Genomic DNA, 22325 nt, shown 5'->3' with positions numbered 1-22325 from the left:
TTTGGGCCTCGGCCTCATCCCACTTCGGCCTCTGTCTCGGGCTTCGTCCCCTTTCAGCCTCGACCTCCATCTCATTTGCCCACAGAGTTCATCCCAACAGTTCTCTGTGTTGAAATCTGTGATATTATTCCCAAAATCCCGATCGGTGTCCTCTGGGAGATAGGGGGTCACCCCTCCAAAGCCCCGCCGTGCAGAGCCGGGGTCGCCGCCTTCCCATGCTCACTCTCCCGGTCTTTGCAACGGACGCGTCGTGGTCAATAACTCTGGATACAAACAGCTTTCGATGGCACGAGGGGCTCCGTTTCGAGGAGGGGTACCGAGAATCACACGCGGTGATTGTGTGTGCGCCACACGGGCCTGGAGGCGCGCGCCTCGTGTGAGGCGGTGTCACCGTCCGCCCTCGCCAGGGACGGCAGCGAACGGGTGGCGCAGCTGAGGGGAGAGTCAGGTGGGCGCCGGCGGCTGTTGACTGTATGTAAATGTAAGAGCCAGCGTTAGGATAAATTCGGGCGCCCGCCTTCCGTCGGTACCTTCGCCTGCCCCTCCTGCAGCAGTGAAGCCTCCGAGCGCGGCCTCCCGTCGCCATGCCGAAAGCAGGTAGAGTAGACGCGCCGCGGCTCCCTCATAGGTCCGACAGGCCCCTGGGCCAATCAGGCAGCGCCTGGAGGGCTGTTCTGACAGGTCAGTGGGCTAATCAAGCAGAGCCTGGAGGGTTGATCTGACAGGTCAGTTGCCAATCAGGCAGAGCCTGGAGGGCTGGTCCCACACATAGGTGCCTGGGCAAATGCTTGGCTGTTTGTGGCCCTGATTTATGGTCTGCTGGGCCGGTATTTACTGGTAATTTCCCTGATGTTAAAACAAACATTATCAGCAAACAACAATGAGGAGAAACATATAGGTCTAATTTTGCATAACCACTTTGCTTAGCGCTGCATTTTAAAATACAGAGAAATGCTCAGAGCTGGCAGGGATGCAGCACTGTGAGAACCTCGTCCAGATTTATCAATGCTTTAGGGTTGGGTAAAGCTACCAGAAGTGAGACACAAGACGCAAACCGTGGCACAGTCTTCAATTGGGTTTTACTTTCCAGCGCAAATGTGTTGTGCTGGAAAATAAATTGTCTGAAATGAGAGGGATACCGAGGCTGAAAATTAATGGAGGCTGAAGATGAAATGGTGACGTTTCATGGATCACATGGGCATTGCTCTGCTTACCTTCCTTTGGGGCACATTTACAAGCCCAGTGTGCTGCCGAATGTCAATTTGTGGGATGTTCCAGGGGCGCACCAGGCTTGGCCATATCTACAAGGCCACATAACGCCTGCATGGTTTTTCATGGCATTGTAGATATGGAGTAAAGTGATGCAGTGTAAGTTGCTGCCTTGCCTTACTCTGCATGAAAGAGACATTCCAAGGGTGTTGCTGTGGGTGTTGCCACCCATGTACTTTTAACACCGGCCCAAATTTATAACATCTGGTAAAGCTGAGGCAGCTCCAAAACCTTGCGCCTCCCTTGAGGAGACCTTGTTTTTTTTCTCTTTCCATGTGTGATACATCCAAGTATTCTGCATCACACATAAAGAGGAAAATGTTCTACTGATTGTTTGTGTGCAGGAAGGTGCCCCTTCCTGCACAAAAACAATTGTGTCAACAACACAGACACCCTTGCATCATGGTGCAAGCGTACCTGCATTGGCGCACTGCTGGAAAATGTGCGCTAGCTGGTAGGGCAGGAATGCACTGTATCTTGTAAACACAGTGCATTCCTGTGCTTTCGAATTGGCGTAGGGTAGTGAAGCAAAATGATTTGCGACCCTGCTCTACACCAATTCCTTAAAAGTATGCCCTGTAGTTTCTGTCACAACTTATTATTAACTTTTATAGCTATAAATTAGCACAACAAAATTACACCATCTTAAGGCACACCGAGAGTTGGACAAATAGTTTTATTTATTCAAACTTTTCAAAATGTCCATGTGTGCTGCAATGTACAGCACACATACAATGGTTGCAAAGTTTTAAAATATGTTTAAACTGAGGCCCAGATTTACTAAGGGCTTGCATCACCCTGGCGTCATTCAAGGCAACACAAGCCTTATGCCAGACTTACTAAGCCACGCAAACCAAAGGTTGCTTTTTGTTGGTTTCATAAATCTAGAATAATACAACGCAGCACAAGTCTCTGCCTTGTGTTACTCATACGTTGCCAATGCAATCCATGAGTGGAGTATGGGTGTCCCACGCATCGACCCATGGATTTTGGCACATTCGCAGATTTACTAAAATAGCAGACCTGAGAATGCGTCAAAGTGGTATGCCATCTTAACAGAGGCGTAACGAGAATTTGGTTTTCTCCATTATTTAATCGTGCTTTGAGTACCACATTCTGCAGGAAAAAGGAAAATGCCAATGAGAACTGTTTTGGTGCTGGAAGGTGCCCCTTCCTGCACATAAACAAACCAACCTGTAATTCAGACATCCTTGCACCATGGCACGAGAATGCCAGTATTGGCACTAGGCAGCAAAGAGAGCAGGAAAGCACCATATCCTAGTAAATATGGTGCATTCCTGCTCTCTCCCATTGATGCGGCGCAGCAATTATTCTTGCTGCGTTGCACCAAATGTTAGTAAAGTTGGTAAAGCTTTCGTTTTTTGTACTGGAAGTATATTAAAAACGTACGCTAGCCATGAAGGAACGTTCATTGCTGTGCTGCATTGCATTAGTATTTAGTAAATGTGCCCTTCTGTTTGAATGTGGGATACAAACGCTTAGTATATCTGGCTTATGCCTCTGTGTTCTGCAGGACGTGTGTGAGAAATCTAAGGTAGAAAGTCTCTAATATCATCATAAAAGATCATACAGATTCTAACACTGCAGAGACCAAAAAATGTAATTACAGGTGTAAGATTTATATATGTCTCAATAACTTTTTTATACTGCGAACTGTGACTGAGGAATTGCCCCATATACTCTGAATCAGAGAGCATCTTTTAAGAACCCCTTAAATCACCATTCTAATATTTTACTTAAAACCAAAAGGGCAGTTCCTGAGGCTATGTTCAAGCCTTACTGCTGGACAATGTTGCTGTGTCTGTGGTTGTTCAAAAATGTCTGTGCTACACGTTTAATGTCCTCAACTATAAGGTAATAATCCATTGATTGAATGTCAGCAGGTGTGGAAGGGTGGGGCTTCAAGATGCCCAGTCAGAGGAGAGGCTAAGGGATGTGATGCCAATTTTGTCAGTGTATATAAAAAAGTAAACTCCAGGAGCATTTGCTAGAGTTTGAAAACCATGCAGCAATTTTGGCACCATATATCTTACAGCTAGGTGCTCATTCCCAAGTTGTATGTCGACCAGGAGCAAAGAAGTACGAATTGTACAGAAAAGATGCTCAGTTCATAAGTTCCTAACTTTATGCTTAGTTAGTCAAAGTAATTCCTTACATACACTTTTACAGGGTCGCAAAACTCACTGGAAGTTTTCTTTCTACGTGAATGGTAAAATGTTAAGTTGTGATGTATGTATGCGTAAGTTACGCTTGTGTAGACTCGGTGTTAATGTAGTGTATGTAAATTAGTAAAAAAAAAAAAGTCATAGATCGCTCTCTTGTTTACCAAAAACCATACTAATCATGGGACTGAATTTCTAAACTAGTTTGTAGTTGCAAATGCTGCAATTCGCAAAGTAAGTGCATTTATGTGTGCACAATAAGTTTTAACTTCATACTAATTCCATTTTAGGAGTCAGTTACCTTTAGGCATCACCTAAAATGGAAGTGAGAATTAGTATGCAATATATAAAAGTTTTGCAGCTGTAGTCCATTAGCAAAATACTGAAAAATGACAGACTCCTGCGTGTGGTGGTGAACCATTTGCAAAAGGGAAAGAGTCGTTGGTTTCCCTTCCATTTTGTGAATGTTAAAAAAAAAGTGCGGGAAGCAGGCAGGGGCTCAGGGGACCACTGCAAACTCTAAAACAAATTTTGAAGAAAAATTAGACTTTTTTTTAACGCAGGCCTGTTTCCGTATAGGAAAATGGACCTTATATAAAAAATTCTGATATATTTAAAGGTAATTACAGACATTGTGGTCAGCTTACTCTATCAGGCCATCATCCATGTGTTTGTGACCAATAAGAATGAGTCACAGATTTCAACCTCCATACAGATTCATTAGGCTGGGTGGTCTGTGACACCCTACAAATTCTTTATTTTGTGAACTGACCTATAAGTCAGTAAGTTGGCTTGCAAAATGTGATTCCATTCTCAAGACGCTGGTGTACAATTTGCAAGCACTTTTTTGCTAATGTATGTTGCATGTATTTGTAAGAACATTGATCTTGTATGTCCGAAGAGTACGGTGCCGCGGCACTGCTTTCAACATGCACTGCTGTGATCTTTCTATCTTGCACAGCTCGCTCTGATCTACACAGCTGCGTGTCATTGCTCGTGTGGTGTCTGGGGGACCATTGAGGTGGACATTCGAACCATCTAGATGCTAGAGTGCGAGGGCTTGAATAGCAGTCCTGGCATGGTATTTGAAATGTACAGATACAACTTTCTTTCGCCACAGCACCCTCTTTCATCACTTTTTTCCTGAAATGTCTTTCATTGATGCACCTTTTAACATAAAATAGCATAACGTGTATTCGTAAAGAACACGTTCACTCAGAAGGGTATCTTGCTGCTGAATAACATATTTTTATTGTACCCACCTCAAGGCTACTCATTATATGGACCTCAGAAGGATGAAAGGCTGAGCAGACCCACCAGGTTTTGAACCTATGACCATATGGTCAAACACAGGCTCCTACACTGGTAGCATTAATCCACTAATCCACCAGTGCTGGCTTTTACCCGAACAGTACTTTGTGAGTTTATTTATCAACACAGCTGCATTGTACCCAGGTGGAGTGTTATCAGTCTACATTTCGCTTGCACTGTTGCAGCTCAGCACAGTCCACTAACGCTGTTGCCACTCACACAATCTCACCATTGAGTGACAAAATGTCTTTCTGTACTTGTATTTGCTTTATGCCAAAAAGAGATCAAGTTGCAGATGCCCCATTCACAAAGAGTATTTGTGCATGTGTGACCTATGCTACCCACAGCCATTTGCTGTTTCTTCAGGTTTTGAGAGGGATTGCAAGAACCTTTCTTCTGGAGTTCTAGGGCAATCAGTATTTGCTTGGCTTAAATTGTTACAAGCACAGCCTTTTGCCACTGGTGTCTTGGGACTTAACCCTACTTCATGACCTAAAATGAGCACAATATGCACACCTTTAGCAGTTGTCCCTGAGCGTAACAAAGTTCAAGACTAACAGACTCAGAACCCACTACAGGCTACACCATCCATCGTAATTTATAACTCACTAGCACACCTTCCCGACATTGTCCGGGTATGAATTGCTTCCGGCCAGTAGTATATTGTTTTGTAGGATTTCATTTTGATAGCATTTCTTAACTGTGACAGGCCTGTGAAAAGCTCCGATTCACAGTGCACTGCTGATGCACTTAAGAGTGCGCGTTCAGTAGTGTGTGAACTCGAGTTTCCCTACTTTATTTTTCCTTGCAATATTACATAGCGCGAACTCGACAACATGGCATGAGCACAATTTACATTACAGAAGAACACATTCATTTGTTGTAGGCACGGGGAGACAAAGCAATTTGCCTGGAATCACAGGATGTTGAGCTGATGCCGAGATTCGAACGTAGCTCCCCGGCCAGCTCTAAAGTTCGCAATTCTTAAACTTGTTGAAGGAGGTGTGTCTAAAAGTGTATGTCAGTGCTGGCCATCAATGAGAGAGACCTGTGCATTTTTGAAATGGGTGGTGAAAAAATATGAGTATGTTGCTGGAGATGTGGGCCGCCGTGCCACCAATGTACTTACCGGGGGAGGGTAAACATCCATTATTACTCAACTTTCTTTCCGCATACCATCACTCCGCATACTTTCATTATGAAAGTACCATGACTCCGCAATGCCATTATAACGCATGGCATTACATTTATATGCTTTTTCCACGCATACATTTACAAGGAAATTCGTTGTAAATGCATGAATGGTAAAAGCATGTTTTTTTAATGTTTGGATAAGGTAAGTATTGGTATAGGGGTATATGTTTTGGGGTACTGAGGTATATGTTTTGTGGGTGTTTGGGTATTTTAAGCGTTCAGATATAGTTTTGGGTTATGGAGTACAGGGGTAGTTTTAGGGGTTAGGGATAGGTATTGGTTTTGGGGTATAGTGGTATTTTTAGGGTTCAGGGCTAGGTTTTGGTTTTGGGGTATAGGGGTATTTTTATGGTTCAGGGGTATGTTTGGGTTTTGGGGTAAAGGGGTACACGGGTGTTTTAAGGGTTCAGGGCTAGGTTTGGGTTTTGGGGTACAGGGGTATTTTTAGGGTTCAGTGCTAGGTTTGTGTTTTGGGGTAAAGGGTATTTTTAGGGTTCAGGGGTAGGTTTGGGTTTTGGGGTACAGGGTTATTTTTAGGGTTCAGGAATAGGTATGGGTTTTGGGGTACAGGGGTATTTTTAGGGTTCAGAGGTAGGTTAGTCTTTATTCCATATTCAGCCAAACTTAGGACAAAAACCCAACACGTTTCGGCGACACACTCGCCTTGGTCACGGGTTAAATATGGAATAAAGACTTCCTAAACCACTCACCTGTGTGGCGGAGATCATTGTTGGAGTGCATGATTGTACTTTGGAAGTACGAGGTGGTGTGGATACATATATCCATACTAATAATATAAAGAGAGGGACCAAACCTTTGAGACGGGTAAGCTCCGGAACCACTGTGCCAACCGGAACATTGCATACCACATTGGAAAGGTGAGGCAAAGCAGATGGACATAGGCTATACACTAGCGCCACATATGCTTTGGAAGGGACAAAGCACGTTGTGGGGCAAAGTAGTCCGTTGGAAGTATATATATATATATATATATATATATATATATATATATATATATATATATATATATATATATATATATATATATATATATATACATATATATATATATATATATATATTCACTATTCACTGAGAAAACCATAGGTTTCACACATGTTATAGTTAGCTGGACATTTCACTCATACAAAACCATTGAAAATCCCCCGTTATAGTTAGTTCAGCTAACTATAACTTGCGCGCTGGCAATGCACTTCTGATGACGTTACATATTACATTACTTATGACATGGTCAGTGACATCACTCATGACATCACAGACATCACAGATGACATCTCAAATGACATCACTGATGACATCACTGATGACATCATCCAGTGAATGTGTGTCTTTCTGAAAAATGCATATTTTTTATATATGTATATCTAAAGGTTGATGGAAGAATAAATGGGTAAATACGTGTCTAAATGTTTTTTTGTTGTAAAATTGATTGTATAACTGACTTATTAAGTATATCTTAGTGAATACATAGATTAGCGAGTAATGTTTAAATATGTAAATGTCTGTATCAGTGTATCACTTTGTGTATACGTGGCTGCATGGGTTAGTGAGTAGCTACATAAGTGTCTATATGGGTTATTAGTTGTTTTTTGAGTGTCAGAATTAGTGACTGTATGGTTTGGTGGTGTATTACTTAGCGCACAGATGCATGATTGACTGACTCACTGTTTGTATGTGTTTTAAAGACAGCATGTGTGCAGGACTGTATGGGTGGATGAGTGTGTGTATGGGTGTGTTAGTGAGTGAATGACTGACTCAATAGTGTCTTTATGAGTAAGTATATATGTTTTAAACTAGTATATGTGAGTATTGATGTATATAAGTAAGGATATATGACAGTGACAGATTGGAAGAGTTCCTGTATAAATAGGTATGTGTTTCTGTAACTGATTGTTTAAGAGAGTAAGCATGTGTACGGTTCTGTAGAAATAAGTGTAGTGGTGTCCCTAGAGCTGTATATGCAAGTAAATGGATGTTTGATAGTTTATTTGCATGTGTGAGTATATGTGTGAATAACTCTATGTTTAAGTGTAGGTGTGTAACAGGATGTATAGGTGTATGAGTACATGTATGAGTGACTATATAGCACTATTGGTGAATGAGTGGATGTGTATGTAGATTTTGGAATTACTGAATAAGTTGTTCTAACTGGTATTGGTATCTCCATTTTTTGGTGAAAATTTTAGGTTCTATTTTTGAATGTGTGTATCAAAGGTTATATTAGGGTGAGAGGAGGTCTGCCACTCTTTCACAAGGATGATGTCATCAGTGATGTCATCAGTGATATCATGAGTGATGTCACTGTCCATGTCATGAGTGATGTAATATGTGACGTCATCAGCAGTGCATTGCGGGTGCGCGAGTTATAGTTAGCGGAACTAACGATAACAGGAATTTCAATGGTTTTATATGAGTGAAATGTCCAGCTAACTATAACATGTGTGAAACCTATGTTTTTTTTCAGTGAATTTGAAAGGTTTTTGAAATGCTAATTCCTAACTAAAACGTGGCTGAAACCTATGGTTTTTTCAGTGAATTTCAAAGGTTTTTTAAATGCTAATTCCTAACTATAAGGTGGCTGAAACCTATGGTTTTTTCAATGAATTTCAAAGGTTATGTAAATGATAATTTTTAAATGTATTAATTGCTATATTTTTATACTAATTTACTACATTGTTTTAAAGTATTTATTTTTAGATATTTTATTTTTAAAATTACATTACATATTTTAAAGATACATTTTTTTTTAATATTGAAATTGTAATATTTATTTTTTAAATAAATTTTTTTTTAATGTATATATATTTTATATAGCAGGCAATGATATCCTATTGAAGGAAATTCAAGTTACTGGTAAGTACAGTTAAATTTACTTTTCAGGAATAGTAGTGAGCTGAAAGATGCAGCACTGAGGTATCTCTTGATAACAGGTGAGTAAATTGGAATTCGTAGTTCAACTGATTTTTTAGGAATTTTTTTAAGTTCCAAAACTCCACACTTAGAAAAATTTCCAAGTGAAGCCAGTCAATATTAGCCTATGGAAGGAAATTCAAGTTACTGTAACTACGATTAGAATTACTTTTTAGGGTCAGTAGTGAGCTGAAAGATGCATCACTGAGATCTCTCCTGATAACAGGTGAGTAAATCGGAATTCGTAGTTCGGCTGATTTTAGAGGAATTTTTTAAAGTTCCAAAACTCCACACTTAGAAAAATTTCCAAGTGAAACCATTCAATCTTAGCCTATGGAAGGAAGTTCAAGTTACTGTAAGTTTGGTTAGAATTTCTTTTCAGGATCAGTAGTGTGCTCAAAGATGCAGCACTGACGTTTCTTGCGATAACAAGTGAGCAAATCCGAATTCGTAGTTCGGCTGATTTTACAGGAATATTTTGCTCAATAGTGAAGGAAGGGGGCGTGGCCTGAGGTAACATGTGTGCAAACACGCCCTGTGGCACGTTTTAGATTGGGTAATTAATTCCTCTTCAATCCTAAGGTCCCCTGTGAGCCAACTAGCCCACCAGGTACCTCCAGTATGCGCCAGGCAGCTGTGTTGCAGAGAGGTGTTCAGAGGGCACCCCCCTTTTTACAACACTCTGCAACACAACTCTGTGGAGCTTACTGGAGATACCTGTTGGATCAGTTGCCCCCTAGGGGACCTCTGGATTGTAGAGGAATTAATTCCCCAACTTAAAACCCGCCACAGGGCATGTTTGCACTCACATCACTTCAAGCCCCGCCCCCTACCTTCACCACTGTGCAAATGCGCCCTGTAGCATGGTCTAATTTAGGGATTAAGTCCCCTTGCATACTGGGGGTCCCTGGGGGCCAACTAGCCCACGAGGCACCTCTAGTATGAGCCAGGGGGCTGCGTTGCAGAGAGATGTAATGAGGCCACGCCCCTTTTTACAACTCTCTGCAACGCAGCCCAATGGTGCGTTTGCAGAGGGGGAACTAATTCCCTTTGCTTACTGGAGGTCCCTGGGGGGCAACTAGCCCTCCAGGAACCTCCAGTATGCTCCAGGGGGCTGCCTTGCAGAGAGGTGTAATGAGGCCACGCCCCTTTTTACACCTCTCTGCAACGCAGCCCCCTGGCGTGTTTGCACAGGGGGAACTAATTCCCCTTGAATACTGGGGGTCCCCGGGGTCCAACTAGCCCACCAGGAACCTCCAGTATGCACCAGAGGGCTGCATTGCAGAGAGGTGTAATGAGGCCACGCCCCTTTGTACACCTCTCTGCAACGCAGCCCCCTGGCACATTTGCAGAGGGGGAACTAATTCCCTTGCATACTGGGGGTGCCTGGGGGGCAACTAGCCCACCAGGAACCTCCAGTATGCACCAGGGGGTTGCATTGCAGAGAGGTGTAATGATGCCAAGCCCCTTTTTACACCTCTCTGCAACGCAGACCCCTGGCATGTTTGCAGAGGGGGAACTAATTCCCCTTGCATACTGGAGGTCCCTAGGGGCCAACTAGCCTACCAGGAACCTCCAGTATGCGCTCAGGAAGGTACAGAGTACAGTACAGAGTACAGTACAGAGTACGGTACTTCATACCCCGTGATTTAAATAAAATAAAAAATTTGGGGGCCTTGTTGGACCTCCTGAGCAGGCCTAAGGGGTCAGGGTGTTTCTACCCTGCCCCCTTTGCGTGTTTTGCACATTTGTTTCACTGCTTTCCTGTGCCTTGGTTCTACCGAGGCACAAGCTGGCTGCCAACACTTCCTGGTTTGGAGTGTTGACAGTTGACAGCCAATGACCATGCAGCTCGTGCTCGGGAAGGTACAGAGTACAGTACAGAGTACGGTACTTCGTCTCTAATTATCACTATGATTTTACATTTGATTTTCTCAGGAAATACTGAACGGATTTACACCATTTAACAAAAAACACAATCTGCAAACCGAACTCTACCTTTTTGCCAAATTTGGTGTAATTCCGTTCAACCGTTTGGGCTGTAGCCCTGGCTAAAGGTCCTATGGAAAATTGCATGGGAAAAACAAGTTTTGGGACCCCCCTTTTTTCTCGGCCCCCACTTGACGAATCCCGGCCAAACTTTCAGGGAAGGAGCGGAGCTGGCCATTTTCTTGGAGAATTTCGCGAAGATTCGTCCACCAGCGCCAATGTTATTCCAAATAGAATGTGGTGGATTTCCTATGGAAACTAGGTTCTAACTAAATCTACTTACTGGCGACCGGCAGTAGGTAATGTATATATATATATATATATATATATATATATATATATATATATATATATATATATATATATATATATATATATATATACACACACACACACATTACTTACTGGCGGTCGCCAGTAGGTAGGTATAGTTAGGAACTCATTTCTATTCAAAAAGCATTTTTTCTTTTGTCAATATCTTTGGCACCGTTTGATGAATCTTCGGGAAATTTTCCAAAAAATAAAAAGTTTTACTCAGGTCATCTCCTGTCTTGAAAGTTTCGGGGTGATTGATTCATTAAGCGGGGGCTGAGAAAAAAAGGGGTCCCAAAACGCGTTTTCCCCATATTAATTTCTGGAGGAAATTTTATGACAGGCTGCAGCCAGAACTGCTGATCGGAATTACCCCAAATTTGGCAAGAGGTAGGTCTTGGCCCAGAAAGCGATGTTTTTTTAAATTGGTGTAAATCCGTTCAGTATTTCCTGAGAAATTAAAAAAAATATATATCAATAGCTGAGCACCGAAGAGGGTTTACGACCCCTCCCAAGCACAAGCTAAATTCTGATTGGCTAAGGTCATCTCCTGTCTTGAAAGTTTCGGGGTGATTGATTCATTAAGCGGGGGCTGAGAAAAAAAGGGGTCCCAAAACGCGTTTTCCCCATATTAATTTCTGGAGGAAATTTTATGACAGGCTGCAGCCAGAACTGCTGATCGGAATTACCCCAAATTTGGCAAGAGGTAGGTCTTGGCCCAGAAAGCGATGTTTTTTTAAATTGGTGTAAATCCGTTCAGTATTTCCTGATAAATTAAAAAAAATATATATCAATAGCTGAGCACCGAAGAGGGTTTACGACCCCTCCCAAGCACAAGCTCAATTATGATTGGCTACTAACATTACAAACTAAAATGTGTTGGCAGCCATCTTGTGACTCGGTAATCGAGGCATAAGAAAACAGCACAAAAAAGGTGAAAACAAGAAAAGGGGGCAGGGTAGAAACACCCTGACCCCCTAGGCTTGCTAAACAGTCCAAAAAAACATATAAAAAAAAATGCTGAATTCGCGCTGGATTCAGAAAGCTGGACAAAAAAAAAACCGAAGCACGGGCTTCCGCGCTTTGTTTTCTATAAGCACGCTGGTGGGCGAGGTCCCGGGGGCAATGCCTAATTAATTAGCGGGAGCCAATGGGGGCCCCAAAAACACCAGGCACCACCACCTCCATGGGGCTTAGTTAATTAAATGCGGGGGGCACGGGCCCCTCTGCAGCACCGGGGACCGCCACTTCCCCGGGGCTAAGTTAATTGAATGTGGGGGGCACGTGGCCCCCCTGCAGCCCCGGGAACCGCCACCTCCCCGGGGCTTTGATTATTTATAGGCGTGGACCTCGTAGGCCCCCCAACCCCCTGGGACCACCACCTCCCGGGGGCGTTTTACTTGAAGGGAGTGGGCCACGGAGCTCCCGTCATGGAGCCCTCAATGGCCCTGCGGACAACCACCCCCAGGGCCGGCTCCTGCAATGTCCCGGGGTACCCAAACCCAGGTCATTGCCATTTGCTACGACAGGGCAGGAGCACATCTCTCGCCCTGCCATAGCAAACCCTGCTTTGCTTCATTGAAGCGAGAGCAGGAAACCTGCTCTCTCTTCAATGAAAGAAAGCAAAATTGATTTTGCCCAAGGGGAGCAGCATGTCAGCAGCTCCCCTTGTGCAAAAGCAATGCCGGCTCCCACAGGAGGTGGGGTGCCGGTGGGACCATGGGGGCAATGGGGCTCTCACACGGGTCCCAAACCTTGAGGTAAGGCCCCGGGGGATGGGGTCCCCGAGGCCAGAAGTGGCCTGGGAGGGGGGTCACGTGCCCCCTCTCCTGCAAAAAAAAAAAAAAATTAAAAAAAACGGAATGGCCGGCCCCGGGAGATGGGGTTCCCTTGGCCAAAATTGGCCTGAGGACGGGGGCCATGCGGACCCCTCCAAAGAAAAAAACATAAAAAGTGGAAAAAACAATGGCCATGCCCCGGGGGATGGGGTCCCCGGGGCTGAAATTGGCCTTGGGAGGAGGCCATGCGGCCCCCTTCCCATTTAGAATAAAATATTTTTAATAAATAGGGGTCAGGCCCTGGGGGATGGGGTCCCCTGGGCCCAAAAATGGTAAAAGAAGAGGGGCAGATAGCCCCCTTCTAAAAAATAAAATAAACAAAAAAAGCTGGTGTCTCGTGGGAGGTCCCGCCCCCTTCCTGCACCACTCTGAAACGGGCCCCATGGTGCGTGGTAGGTTGGGAATTAATTCCCCTTAAATACTGAGGGTCCCTGGGGGCAACTATCCCACCAGGTACCTCCAGTAAGTGCCACAGAGCTGTGTTGCAGAGAGGCGTTCTGAGGACCTAAGGGCACAAGTGGACTTCAATCTCTGAGCAGCAGCATGCCAGGAGCTACGTTTGCAGTGTGGTGTAAAAATGGGCATGGCCGCAGTACACCTCCCTGCAACGCAGAAACACACAGTCACTGGATGATGTCATCGGTGGTATCATTTGAGATGTCATCAGTGATGTCATCAGTGATATCATTGACCATGTCATGAATGATGTAATATGTGATGTCATCAGCAGTGCATTGGGGGGCGCGAGTTATAGTTAGCTCACCTGACTATAACTGCTGAATTTCTCTGATTTTATGAGTCCCTTAGAATATGCCCCTGCTTTTGCTAAAAAAATGCATAGTAATACAAATCAAAAGCCAGAAAAAAAATGGTGTCCTCTTCCTCTGAGAAAGGACCTGATGCACTCCGAGGCTGTTTATATACGTTGCATCTGAATAACCTTCTAATTCTATTTGAAGCTAAATTGCACATGGGAAATCATCATTTTTGCAACTAATACATACACACAAACAACGAATTGCTATTAAGAAAGCCTGTTAACAATTCCTTATGGGATTAAAAAATTAACGTTTCTGTATTTTGTTGGTTCGCTGAAATTAACAACCGTATGCACAAAGGCTATTTTGGTTGGTAACCAGTTTTTTCACATATTACCAAATTGCGAAACGTTCGTACATCTGGCTCCTACTCTTTGATTGCGCTTTAACCTTGAACAGAAACGGTAGTGGCCCAACTTTGTGTGTTTCTCATTCCACGCACGCAACTCTATGAATTCTCAAGTGCCTGCTACGTTTCTATTCACTGGGAAAATATTCATGTTGTTTCCTTCTGAATTTTAAATATTGTTATGATGCAACATTGTGTAGGTCCCTTATCTCGCAGGACATACCATAACAGTTGCAAGCATATATCTCCTCCCTTTATAATTGTATTTTTAAACCAGTACATTTAATGACTCACCACACTCAAAGATCTATGTAAAGCCATTTAATTTATAACAGATAATTGTTGAATCTAAATTACCTAAATATCTTGGGGTGCCAGTGTGCTTCATAGTAAAATGAAATATATGGGATAAAGTACCTGTTGCTGTATAGTAACAAGGTTCAACCATTGCCTTTCCCTCAAACCACTTAAATCCTTGATATCTTGATATCTTGCTTTTTCAGGGTCATTGCAAACAAGAATAATATAAGAAGAATCTGTGTTATGTAATTTAAAACTCCAAAAAGCAGTTAGCACTTTGCCATAAATATCTGCCTTCTCTTGATCTTTTCCTTTTAGAAAAAAATATCAGAAGAAGTAAAAGCCAGGTATTGTTTTCCTTGTTTAAAATGCAGCTGCGATTATGTTCCATGTCCTCCTTTTACCTCTGGCTGCAGGCACTGTGGTATCAAAAGTCTGTAAGACTTTAGGAAATCGACCTTTTCTCCATGGTCATCCTTGATGTTTTGCTTTCTGCTGGACCCTATATTTTTGCTGGTTTTAGAACTCCATTCACCCCTCCTAATCAGTAGACCAGAACATGCGCTCCTCTTTCAAACATAGTTAAACGGACCCATTTCTCATTAGTATATTTTACTTGCCAATATGTCCCTAGTATATGGTGTATAAATTGTAAGCATGGCCTGGAAGTTATTTGCCACTAGTGGACTGCAGCGCCTATCGTATTGTGCGATCCACTATAGTGGCTGTGGAAACATGACTTCAGGCGTAGAAGGGGAAGCCTTATTATTGAAGGGTAAGCTTACACCGTGGCCTGTGAAAATAAAACCCAGTTTGGCACGTAAAGACTTTGCTTTTAGATATTAAGTTACCCCTATTTAAGCCTTTAATCCCAAAAGATAGGATGCATTGCAGGACATGAAGAAAGTACATTTTACCCTGTACCTACAGTGACAAAGCTCCTAAAGCTATTTTCACTATGGCAGGCCTAGCTGCACTATGTAGAAAAACAGAGTACAGCTTGAAATACTAATACTATATCTCAGGAAAGGGATCAGCAATACAAGAAATCACCCAACTGTTTTTTTACAGTTACTTACTTCCAATTAATTGATGAAGTCAGATTTTTCATAAATATTAAAGAAAAGTAACTTTAAAAAATTAGATTACGTCTCTGCCAGCTCTAAACCTTTACTCAGCCTTGATAGGTAAAGAAAAAGGTGTGAGATGCCTCCTAAGACCAAGCAATAGGCTGTCGTGAGAACAGAATATGCAGGGTGGGGGCTCAGCACACTGTTAAGTACTATTTTACAGGTTTGGTACACCACATGTAGCACTTGGGTTTTCATGAAAGCAGAAAAACAGGAATGCAGGGTAATTGTGGATCCCGGTCAGGTTACTGAAGGACCCTGCTTTTGACCTGGCAGAAATCTGTCGCTGGGTTTTTGTGAGTACAGTGTCTGTCTCAAAGTAGAGTTTAGTATTAGATGTGAAAGGACACTGGTGATTCCCCTATGACACTCACAAATACCCCCGCAGCATTCAGAGCCTAAACTTTGTGTGGCTTTTGCCATCTTGAAATTTTGATGCTGCATCATATTTTGGGGCTGGGTTCACTAATGTATAGAGGAACTACTGAAAAACTGGGTAGAGTTGAGCCCAGAAACTTTTACCATGCTGTTTATGGTTTGCCCGGGTGTCACCTCCACCCTCAAGCTGAGAATAAATGTTGCACCCGAAAAAAAATTGGAGCTGGGAAGATAAGAAGAGGACTAGACCTATGGTCTGTGATCTGAGAGGAACCATGAAGAAATGGACATGCTCCTTCTTGTATCCAGGACAAAGAAGTGCACTCCAAGGGTCAGTTGGCCGGTGCCTGTATGGCTAATGGGACAAAACACGCTTCTAGGGGCCTTTTTCCTCAAGTACCCAGCTGACCTGCAGCAACTGGATCAGGACTAAACCTTGCTTGTGACCTCTGCTACAGAGTGACACCTGAACCCTAGGTGCTGTCACTGATGTCCTAAGAGCCTTAAAAGAGCCCGAAAGGAACTGTTCTAGAAAGCATGTCAAGTTGGGAGTTAGAGAATTTATAGTCTTCTAACACACCTGTAGCATCAGCAGGACCTTGTGACTTCATCAGATAAAGATGTGACGCTTGCCCCACTGGAGGAATTTGAGCCAGATTATGATGCCGGACAGACCCGAGTCCATCCGGCATCTCTAGTAACTTGAACCAAATGACCTCCAGTCATCGGCCCCAGCCCAACAAGAAGGATGCGACCGAACCCTGTTCATTCACAATCCTATACTTTACAATTGGAGCATGCATTCCGAGCAGAGGTGCAGTTCATTCTAAAAGTTCCTGCTACGGGTGCAGGGATCAACAGGTGGGTACCATAGGTGCCTCATAGACTGTGTTGGAAAAGCAGGCACAGAAAGGCTGAATCTTCCATCGTAATTCCTTGACCAGAAAGAGCCGAGCGAGGGATTGCTAAAGGCTTTCCAAATTACAGACTGGCTCTATGAGCCCATCAGGGGCCATTCAGAAACCAAATTTGATTCCCTTCCGACCGACCCCATCAAAATGGGTCATTCGGGAAAGAATCCGACTAACCAATTATGATGCAGGCTGAAGGGCTACAAATGAGGGTCATAGCCATTTCAGCCCGCATCGTAATTGTGCCCTAAGTCTTAAAGTAGAAATCCTGAACAGACAGAGGTGCATAGACAAGACTTCTGCAACCACTAATTTTGCATTTCTTCCAATCTGATTTTTTTCGTGCCAAAACCAGCCCTTAGCGTGGCCTCATGCAATGGCTATTGGACTTTGAGAGGACATCAAACACAGTCTGTAATCTTGCCTCACTGGAGGATTTTTTATCAAAATAATTCAAATGTAATCTTAAATGACAAGAATGAGAGATACACCACACAATATACTTATATTCACACAAAGATATATTTTTTGAACTTCTTGTCAAAAATATATATGGCTGCTATATAATCAAATTCATAACAACAAACTTTGAAAAGGACTTTTTAGAAAAACCAGATAAATGGCCTTCAGGTCTTTAGTCACTCCCCCTATTTAAAATTATTGTGAAGGCATCCTAGGGAGCTAGTTGAACCATATTGTAAATCATTTTGCATATGTTTGTCAGTTATGTCACTAATGTTTTTTGGTTTGTCGAAAAAGTCCTTTTCCCTTCCCTTTTTGCCAGATGTAATCACTGGCACCCATCAGGCCATGGCCTTCCCATGTATTAACTCATGTCATGCTTTCACAGGCTTTCCTGCCACTACTAGTTCTCACTCTAGCTTTGCCTACTGCACCCTATCACTCTTACTTAGTCGCAGCTCAGTGCTGGTGCTTGGCAGATGCACACAACAGGTGCCACACTGGTATGTCAAAGGCAAGCCTGCCTGAGCCCGTTCGTACCCAGTGCTTAATTCCTGGTACTCTACATACCCACTGCACTCTCAGACACTACTCTACAGCAGCTCTCCAAGCCCTGAACACCAGACGTTTCTCCCAGAACAGCACCCTGGCCTACCTGTCCAACACAAAAGGTGCATTCTCATGCACTTCCTGTCACTTCTCCTCCACCCCAACCTTATCCACCCCCTGCCACCATCCTCATATGCAACAGTAAAATCCACATCACCCCCACGCAACTCTCAGCATTCTATGACCTGCCTCCTCCTCAACACCGGCTTGATTGGCCAACATGCCATTGAAGAGCTGGACCTCCTGCATGAAATCTCACCAGACCTGTTCTTCCTGATAGAAACTTGGCTCATTTCAGACAATAGCACCTAGCATCCCATAGATGCAAGATCTTAAGCCAGGCCATAACTCACTGAAAGGTACATGACTAGCCATTATCTTCAAAGAAAGGATACACTCCTCAGTTACCTCCACTAGTAACCATCTAGAACACCAGGGCTCCTGGCTCATGATCCGACTCTGGCTACTCCATCTCAGACTTAAATGCTCCCATGGTGCTGAACTCCAGCTCTTAGATCCTCCTCAGTGGCCTCAATTACCACCAGGAGAACCTCACCAGCAACATCTTGGTAGACCTGACCAATGAGTGAAAGACCCTACCTACACCACCAGACATCTCCTTGACCCCATCTTCACTAACTTCAATGAAATCTTGGTGAACAAGCTATTGTCTGGACTGACCACGCAGTCATACACTAGCGCTGACCAAAACATGCAAAAATCATGCAAAGAAAATGGAACAAGGAAGAAAAAAGGACCACAGAGCTCTGAATCCACTGATCACTACACCATGATGATCTCTTGCAATCCAACAATATTTCAACACCTTGATCACCTCTGTCACTGACACCCTAGCTCCGCTCAAAACCGCTAACTCTATCTAATCCAGGATGAAGCAAGCTGGGCCATGTAAGAACCAGCACTCACCAAACATCACTGAAAGCAACTTGAACATAGATGGAGAGAGACCCACAGTGAAACATAAAAAAGCAAATACAAATCAGCCCGAGATTCTGCCACCAGCAAAACAAATCCACCAAGCAGTCAGTACTGACTGAATACATCAAAAACAGGACAAACACATTTTTGCACCATAAAGGATTTCACCTACAGGTCTAGAACTATCACCCAGCTCTCCCACTATTTTGGTTACAGCAACATCTACACCAAATTAAAACACAAGCTGGACCCGTCTACTATTACAGTCTACCTGCCCGTTGAGACGTGTTTTGGTGCAGAACAAAGTGAAGAGTTGACATGGCACACATACCTGTGTGCCATGCCTACAACCCACTGTCCTACATTGATAAGCCATACCTCTAGCTGGGTACATTACACCAGTGGTGTGGGTACAGGTGCATGAGCCATGTACCCAGACAGTGCCTAAGCCAATTCTTAGACACTGTAGGTGCAGTAATGCCATTAAGAGTATATTATGCTGGGAGTTTGTCATTACAAACCATAATTGCTTTACTGACAACTGGGAAGTTTGGTAGCGAACTTCTCAGCACATTAAACACCCACTGATGCCAGTGTGGGATTTAATGAAAATGCCAGTTGAAAAATGGCCTAACACCAGTGTACAGGCTGAGTGGCTGCTCCCCAGATGGCACCATCAGACATGTTTCTGGACCCTTGGGTCTAGAGCCTGCTGCTCTCAGGGGTCTGAAACAATGCACATCCTGGGATGAGGTGCCGCCTTTGTGATCTTCCCCAGGCCTTTTGCTGCTTCCAGCAACTGGTCACCACCGGTTCTGACCCCCACTTTGGGAAGGAGAATCGGCGTGAAAACCAAGTGAGGAAGGGAGGAATGCCCACCTCTGCCAGCCCCATCCCTCCAGTGGAGGAGGCGGGGTGAAACACAATGCTCAGTCCCTGCCCTTACAGGTGGGGGCCAAGCCAACCAGAGTGAGGCATATGCCACCATCCCACTGGAGGATGGCATAATACGGGATGTTCCCACCCCAAGGAAGGGACCCATTGGTCCCAACTTTTTACTTACCTGTAACACCCCTAAATCTAGTATTTTGGGGCACCCTTGAGCCTTACCTCCTGAGACAAGCAACAACCAAGAAAAAAAGAAGAAGGACCAAACAGCCGTGCCTAAGGTAAGAAGATGAGAGCGCTCACTGACTTGGCCACAGCCCTACCAGCCGGTCCCCACCTCGAACCTGCAGAAGCAAAACTCCGGTTTGTCCTGCAGCCAGAAACCTCAAGAACCCAGAGGACATGACCCACGTTCCATAGAAAAGACTATGTCTCCTGCGAACACTGGATTTGTTCACCCACAGACTCCAGCTCTGGCGGAATCCTTGAGTCTGCACCACTCTGCACCCGTCGCCCATAGCTTGAGTTCTAGTGACCCAACACCACGGGGAGGTCTCCCTGGTGATCCTGAGCCCAGTCCCAGTGATCCCTGACCTGCTTCAAACCTCAAGCCAACACCTGCACCTCAATCTGGAGGGTCCCGCTAACCACTACCAGGAGCTAGTAAGAAGATCCTACCCTAAAAGACACCTCTGCACCTGACGCCCCACGGCCTTAGGTAGCCCAACCGTCGGTGTCTAGCCAACCCCAGCATCCCAACTTACATCTCCAAGAGGTGGTTGCTCCCCAAAGTCTTTTACCCCCAAGTCTGCAGTGTCTTTACAAACCACAGAATACCCAATAAAAGTAACTGGGCACCCGGCGCCAAAAGAGCACCCTGCAGCCGGCCGCCATAGTGCCGCTGAGGGTGTACTTTTGGTGCTAACTTGAACACCCGTTTGCCCTGAGCTAATGTCCAGGAGCTTTGTTCCCACAACCTTGTGGCCTGTGCTTCAGAAGCCACCAACCAGAGGCGCCCTGTCCTCCATTGGAAAAAAAAGGGGCCTCAGCACTTTGCACCCGGCTGCCCTAGTGCTGCTGAGGGTGCTTTGAGAGTGCATCCTAGACCCTGGGAGACCCCTGAGTCTAACCCCAGAAAACCAATTCCCCCAACAAAGTACTTACCTGTTAACCGATAACTCTATTTCCTCCCATAGGATAACATCAACCGTTTTTTATGAAAAAGTTTCTAAGTTTTGAGTTGGAAAATCTATAAAAGTTTACACAACTGTGTACAAATAACCAAAACACATTTAGGAACCTTTTTACAGGAAATGTCCCAGTGCAGTATCCAGGTATACTACACAGTGTAAGAAAAGTAATCTGCAAAGTAATTTATATGACCTGCTGTTGAAAAGTCATTATAAAGTGTATGTACAATATTTCAAGGTATTGCATTTCCAGTAATTCTACTGTCACCAAACCAAAGTATATATTCAACTGCAATTCAAACTGTATTGTTACTGCAAAGTATAAATCACTTACCTGTGCCAGGCTTGCTTGGTTCTAAGAAGTAAGTATAACTAAATAATATTTTTAAACAAAGCAAATTGGTCTGAGTTTAGTCTGAGTGTGTGCAATCATTTGCTCATTTAGTGTGTGCAACAAATGCTTAACACTACCCTCTGATAAAGCCTTACTGCTCGCCCACACTACCACAAATAGAGAGTATGGTGCTATCTACTTTTACCTCTGCCTACCTTTGGTGTTCCACTGGACTCTGCACACTATACCTCATTTTTGTATAGTATATACAGAGCCAGCTTCCTACAACAAGGCCTCGCCATTGACTGGATCTGGTCTTTCCTCGCTGCACGTACTCAGTCAGCGCTGCATCCTACATCTCAGCTGCCACCAAACTAATCTGCGATGTACCCCAAGGATCATCACACAGCCCCATGCTGTTCAACTCAAACATGGCATTGCTCACTAACATCATCCCATCCAACTAAATCAACATAATTTCCTAAACCAAAAACACCAGGCGTATCCTGTCACTTTCTGACAAAACATCCAACATCTGGACTACCTTCACCTCATGCATGTCCGGAGTCTACAGCTGAATGAAAACCAACCACTTGAAACTCAGCACAGACAAAACAGAAGTGGAATTCTTCAGCTAGAACACTTCCCTCTGGAACTCTATCTGAACCCAGATTGTCGCAAACCCAGAATATAGCCCAACTGTGAGAAAAATTACATGGCTGAATATTACCCTTAATAAACACAACCATTAGCAAATCACATGCTGAATTATCATCTGCATGTACCTCAGTATACTGCAAACTTACTGTGGTATACCACAGAACAATATCTAACTATGTTCTTTTCAGACTTATAACTTTAGCACTACTTACACTTTTCAGACATACTAACACAAATTAAAATATAAACCTCATAATGTATATTCCTAACACATTAAATCTGCATCCGTTCAAACACTTTCATAATAAATCTGTTTCAATTACCACACTC

General features: G+C 43.8%; 1 protein-coding gene across 1 annotated transcript in view; it reads left to right on the top strand.

Annotated features, from left to right (window-relative positions):
• Positions 1-530: 530 nt before the first annotated feature.
• The window catches only part of LOC147725948 (uncharacterized), a 90367-nt gene continuing 68572 nt past the window's right edge, over positions 531-22325 (top strand). The window contains exon 1 of the mRNA XM_086960074.1: positions 531-597. Within this exon, the coding sequence (XP_086816200.1) occupies positions 585-597 (13 nt within the window). The 5' untranslated portion in view covers positions 531-584. The remainder of the gene's footprint in view (positions 598-22325) is intronic.

Source organism: Lissotriton vulgaris, chromosome 3_1 (genome assembly GCF_964263255.1).
Source record: "Lissotriton vulgaris chromosome 3_1, aLisVul1.2, whole genome shotgun sequence".
NCBI lineage: Eukaryota > Metazoa > Chordata > Amphibia > Caudata > Salamandridae > Lissotriton > Lissotriton vulgaris.
The sequence above is the reverse complement of the archived record's forward strand: the minus strand, read 5'-3'. Positions and strand labels throughout refer to the sequence as shown.